The sequence below is a fragment of the Melanostigma gelatinosum genome (assembly GCF_949748355.1).
Source record: "Melanostigma gelatinosum genome assembly, chromosome: 6".
In the NCBI taxonomy this organism is placed as follows: domain Eukaryota; kingdom Metazoa; phylum Chordata; class Actinopteri; order Perciformes; family Zoarcidae; genus Melanostigma; species Melanostigma gelatinosum.
This window is the reverse complement of record NC_136639.1, coordinates 21,462,843-21,468,473: the sequence shown is the minus strand read 5'-3', so window position 1 is coordinate 21,468,473 and position 5,631 is coordinate 21,462,843. Positions and strand designations below refer to the sequence as shown.

Here is a 5,631-nt window from a genome sequence, read left to right as displayed (position 1 = left end):
TGGAGATGTGAGGTGCAGAGACCTGTGGACAGTATGATACAATATTTTGACATAACCGTTGTATTTTTGTTTGTGTTACGCTCTGTCGCGCATGCCCAGTGATGGATACAGAACGCTGCCCGACGCCACTTGGCTCCGTCCTGGCCGTGATGTAGGAGCAAAAGTGAAGGGAGCGCAGGACTAAATAAAAAATGCGTTGGCAAAGTGGCAGCGTGGCGGACCAAAGGATTTGACTTTGGATCCTACGCGAAATAGGCTGTGGCCATCAAACTGAAGGATGTCCGGCTCACCCAGCGCAGAGGCTGAAGGACTAGCCTCCAAAGTGAAAGTGAAAAAGGAGATCAAGACAATCGTGAAGAATTTGGAAACCATCCTGGGTGACCTCAAGGATGTAGCCAAAGAGCTCAAAGAGGTAAATGAACAGGAAGCCACCACACAACGCCTTTCTCATGAGTCTTCCACCATGTGTTGTGGTCTTTGATCTGAGGATGCTCTTTCTAAGCATCCTCGTGTGAGAGGACATGGGGAGGTGGACGTCCACCTCGCGGGCCTGGAAGAGGCTACGACCGCACACACACGCACGCACACACGCTCCTCCCCCCTGCCCACTGATGTGTGTGATCATTATCTCCAACATGAAAGACATGTGGCACACAGGAGGACGTGGGATGTGAAGTGACGGGCCATGCTCCTTCGCCCTGATTCACAGGCTGATCACTGTTAATATTTAATGGACAAGTTGGTTCAACCAGGAAAGGCGCTTTTTACATTGCATTTCATCATCTTAATGCTGACAAATAACAGAGCAGCTGGCTTAACTTCTCACTTTCACATCCCCCTCAAGCTCTCCTCTTGTTCTTTATCTTCATCTTTGTTTGTTTTTTCTTATCTTTCATCGCGTGTTTATCGTGCACTCCTCTCCGTCCTGTCTTCATCGCTTGCTGTCTGCTCTCTCTCGTATTCTCTCTCTCTCTCTACATAATCCTGATTAAAGATCAAACTCTCGGAGCTGTCTGATTGGACATTCAAATATCCGTGATGCAGAGATAGGAGGCGTCTCTGAAGAATTCAGGGATTTGCCTGCTGCGGTATATGAAGATTTTGAATGGAGTTTAAAGTTGTTCTCATCGAGCACAGATAAATCCTTTTTGTCAAATTTCATTGCTGTGTTACTGCTTGCTTCAAATCAGCGTTTCCTCTTCTTCCGATCACTGCTACCATCAGTTGTAATAATAACCTGCAGCCTCACCTGCTTTGTTTACATCCATTCCTCTATACCGGCCACACCAGGCATCCGGCCTGCTGTGCTGGACCTCTCACCCTATAACATGACATGCTGTCATTCTAGTAAAACCCGATCGTGCACAGCTTCTGGGTCCTACATTATGGATGGGTAGTCGACACAGCATATGTCTCCCTCTGCCTCCCTGCTCCCCTTGCTCAGTGATTGCAACTTGAGCTGAGTTTGACTTCTTTTTGTGTTTTTTCAGCGGTTTACAGTGTCTCACAGCAGGCGCCGGAGATACATCAGAACAAAAAGGCATTGTAATCTCTCTATTGTGATTCGTGTGCCCTTTTTCTTTTTTTAAATGCTGGCTTGCAGGAGATTGTGCAGAGGATCAGTTATTCTGACACCGCACCTACTAAACACATACCTCGAGGGGGTGTTACTATCAAAGCCGGTGTTTGGGGTATAATCCTTTTAAGATGCAGTTATCTGTTATAAGTCACAGGCAGGGCTGGAGCCAAGCCTGGCTCTTGAGGAGGGACCCTGCCCAGATGCTGGGCACAGCCACAGAAGCTGCCTGGCCTACAGCAGGGGCTGCACAATGGGATACTGGTATTACCTCTTGTGTGTGTCCCAACTAATTATCCCTTCAAAGACCGCATGACGAGTTTAGCTCCATTGCCCTCCGTGCCCATGGCCTTCTATTGTTCTCTTTATCTCTCCCTCTCAGTCACTTTTTCCTCACTCTCTCTTCATCTCCTCACCAGTCTGTCTCTCTTTTCTCATCTGTTCATCCTCATCTCAGCCTCCTCCCAAGCCACTGTCTGCGCATGCTTTGCGAAGCCTTAGATGACAGCACCGGTGTGTTTTACAGCGGGGCTAATGTACTATAGCCTCACTCTGAGATGAGCTTCACTAAATCAGAAAATGAACATAAGCACATTGTCGTAACTGTTTTATGAAGGACAATATTGTTGTCTGCTAAGTTTTATTTTGCTATGGTACAATGAACTTATGTCTTCAGCTCAATTCACATTTGACTCCAGTTCTTGGCATCAAAGCAATAACACCAAGGGAAGACAACCAGGAAGAGAACTCTTCTCCAATGGGAATGTTTGATGTCAGAAAATGGCTGAGCAACATTGACATTTTGTTGTTGAATATCAGTTATTAATCCTCCAGCAGAGTTTAGCACCATGTCTATTCTGTTTGTTAAACTGCCTTTTTAGAATGTGATCCCCTGGCTCCTCAGCCAATATTTATTGTCTTTAAATGCAATTTCCATCCTTCTAGGTATTGTCTTAACACAGAACATTGATGGGAGAGCGCTGCAAGTGCTTGCCTTAAGTCAACACAATGTGATCTGTTGGGGCACAGGAGATAATAACCAGTATGCTAAGAACAACGCTGGCTGTCACTCTTTAGCATGTGCTGTCAATCCGTAGTTGGCCTGACTGAGGTTATTGCATATTGATTGGTGCACATTACATCAAACTCTGTTGAGCATCATGCCCTGAAAGAATGTGCTGTTCAGCAGGTGTTGTACAGTTACAACGTGTGGATGTCTGTACAGTATGCACCGTGGGAATGTTACAGTATTGCTTGTCGCCTGTACTGTTTAATATGCCCCTGAGCCGGCTATGGAAACAAATTTCCCAGAGGACAAAAGAAGCACCGTTGGATCTAAATATCGACTGAATACGTGGTCCAGAGACAAAATCTTATATTTATTTATGCTGCTCTGAGCAATTTCTCTTTATTACAATGTTGTCTATTGTCGTCCCCCCTTATAATAATGGTCTGCTGTGTACAGGTCATTTAAATATTCCTTTCCCCAGAAAGTATTTACTAGGCTGTGCCATAGTGCATTTCTTATGTCTTCTCTTTTACCCTTCACACCTGATCGAGATTTGCTCCTTCATATTGCATTGCTTGCAGAGTGATGTCAGGTGATTATGCATAATATCTTCTTGCTTTTTGTAAAATATCTATTTGGTTCCTCTTCTCTCTGACATATCGAGGTCTTGGAATTCATTAATGTCGTGATGAATGTTTCCTGTGCTGCTGTTAAGAAATCCGACACTGTTGATGGTAGAAATGGATCTTCCCCGTCAGAGCGTTTTATTCAGTGTGATCTTATTTACTCTCTTGCTGCTGGTATTGTCATTCTTGTTCTCCGACTTGCTCACTTGCAGCAGAATATTACAACAAGACACTGACAGACTATTGGTTTTCCATATCGGCCTCCTTTTCTATCAGCTATATCCCCGTGTTTGTGTGAGTCCTCTGCACTCTTGTGCTGTAAAGGATGTCATGTTCATTCATTGCCAACATTAGTTTTGTCTTATGAATGATAGTGTGTGTGACTTGCTACAGGGTTGGCACTGTTACTTCTCTCAGCTCTGATGGTGCATGGGATTGTCATACTATATCAGTTCAGAGTCTCAGGCTCGTGGCATCATGGCGATAGTTGCCATGGAGGACTTAAATCTCATGAAACATTCATTTCTTAAATCAGAGTGTATGTTCAGATTTCATACAATGTGCTTTCAATTCATTATTCAAAAGGATAAAGACTTCAGCGTTGACATAATGGCTGACCTCAGCCGTCTCAGTGACGATTCCTCTTCTTGTCACCAGGTCGTTCATGACATTGACACCCTGACCTGTGACCTGCAGCTGGAGGAGGACGGACTTACGGACAGCTCCAAGACGGACACGCTCAACTCCAGCTCGAGTTCCACCACCGCGTCCAGCCTGGAGAAGATGAAACTCTTCCCCGATGACTGCATCTTCAGACCAGCCGCCCTCATCGACCCGGTCCCCGTCAACCCTCTTGCGGTCCTGACCGTACTCAAGAAGCCGCACCCTCCCTTACCGCCACCCAGACTGACCCCGCCGAGAGCCGTAGAGCACATTAAGAATCTTCCTCATCCGACGTTGGTGTTATCAGGGAATATATCCAAGGCCACCGGGTCTCTGATGAGGAATGGTGGGATTTTCCCATTTAAACCAAACAGGGATTTCTTCTCCTCTATGCCGTGTTTCATTTCTAATGACGGCGGAATCCCTGAGTCGGGTCTTGTTCCTACATTACCCAGGCCCATGCCTCTTCTCCGCCATGAAAAGAAAAAATGCCCCAAGGCCCCCGGCAGGGAGTCTCGTGAGAGGGAACGTGTCCGTTTCAGTGAGACGGTCCAGTACCACGGCTACTGCCCGGACTGCGACCTCCAATACGACGTCGACGACACGGAGCTACACTCGCGGGCCGAGCTGAACAACCTGAGGCTCAGTCCACTGCATTGCTGCTCTTCCTCCTGCTCTCCCCCTCCTCATGTTCTGATGTTAGAAAACGGCGGCCTCTCGGTCAGCCACAGTTTCCCGCCGACAGCAAACACACCTCCACCTTGTGTGCCTCCTCACCCTCCCTCTCTCAAGCCCCAGAAAACAATCCTACGCAAATCAACCACCACCACGGTTTGACGGCGAACCCCCCTTGTCCCTTGTCTAACTTCAATATTCTTGAATCATTCATCGTGTTTTCTACTTTATGAGCGCTTTCTACTCCAATTGAACTTTGGATTGTCCAAACAGAGAGAGGAAGCGTTGGGAAAAAGGATGATGAAGCGAGTGGAACAGAGAGAAAGGCACCGCTATGGGCGCTGAGACGTACGCAGAGAGATCGGGAAGAAGCGGTGAGTGGTTTTGCGCATGTATTAGTGTGTTTGTGTGCACTGACACATATCTGTGAGTCTGTCTGCACACAATTCATTTGTTTATATGCCCTGTATATTCATGAGTGTAAACATTTCTGTGTGTATGCATGGGCATGTGTGTGCAAAGCACGATGCCTGCAGGCAGGCGAGCATTGGCCGAAACTCTCGGTACAAACGAGTGTGAAACTCAGGAAGTTCTTTCAGAGAGGGGCTCTAATTAATTAATGTCCTTCTGGATGAAACAAGAAAACCCGCTTCACTCACATTTCATCCAAAGCCCTAAAGATCTCCCCATACACCGACACCTACACATACACTCCACGGAGTAACTCCCCACGACAACACACACATATGCATCAATACAAACTATTATAGGATGCATCATAATTTGTCACATTAAAGTCCTGACATTTATAACTCTACGCAAGCCTGCAAAGATGAACAGTTGGGGCTGAGAAATAGACGAGTGAGTTCATCCATCATCACCTCTTGTCTCTACAAAGTCCCATTTTTGCTGACGTGTCAGACTGTAGGAGTGAATGACGAGAGAGTGGCACGGTGGGCTGGTGAGTCCTTAGATGACTCAACCATTGCCATTTTTATTTGCATCTACTCATAGCTTTATAGAAACTTCGAAATGAAAAGTCTTGTATATCATTGTCGTGTATAAATTTGTGTTTAGCAACT

General features: G+C 46.2%; 1 protein-coding gene across 1 annotated transcript; it reads left to right on the top strand.

Moving 5' to 3' along the window:
* Positions 1–277: 277 nt before the first annotated feature.
* prr16 (proline rich 16) lies at positions 278–4,711 on the top strand (the record flags this gene model as incomplete). Its single annotated transcript, XM_079270282.1, has 2 exons — positions 278–412; positions 3,869–4,711. 2 exons carry the CDS (start codon positions 278–280, stop codon positions 4,709–4,711), a joined length of 978 nt encoding a protein of 325 aa, XP_079126408.1.
* Positions 4,712–5,631: the final 920 nt, after the last annotated feature.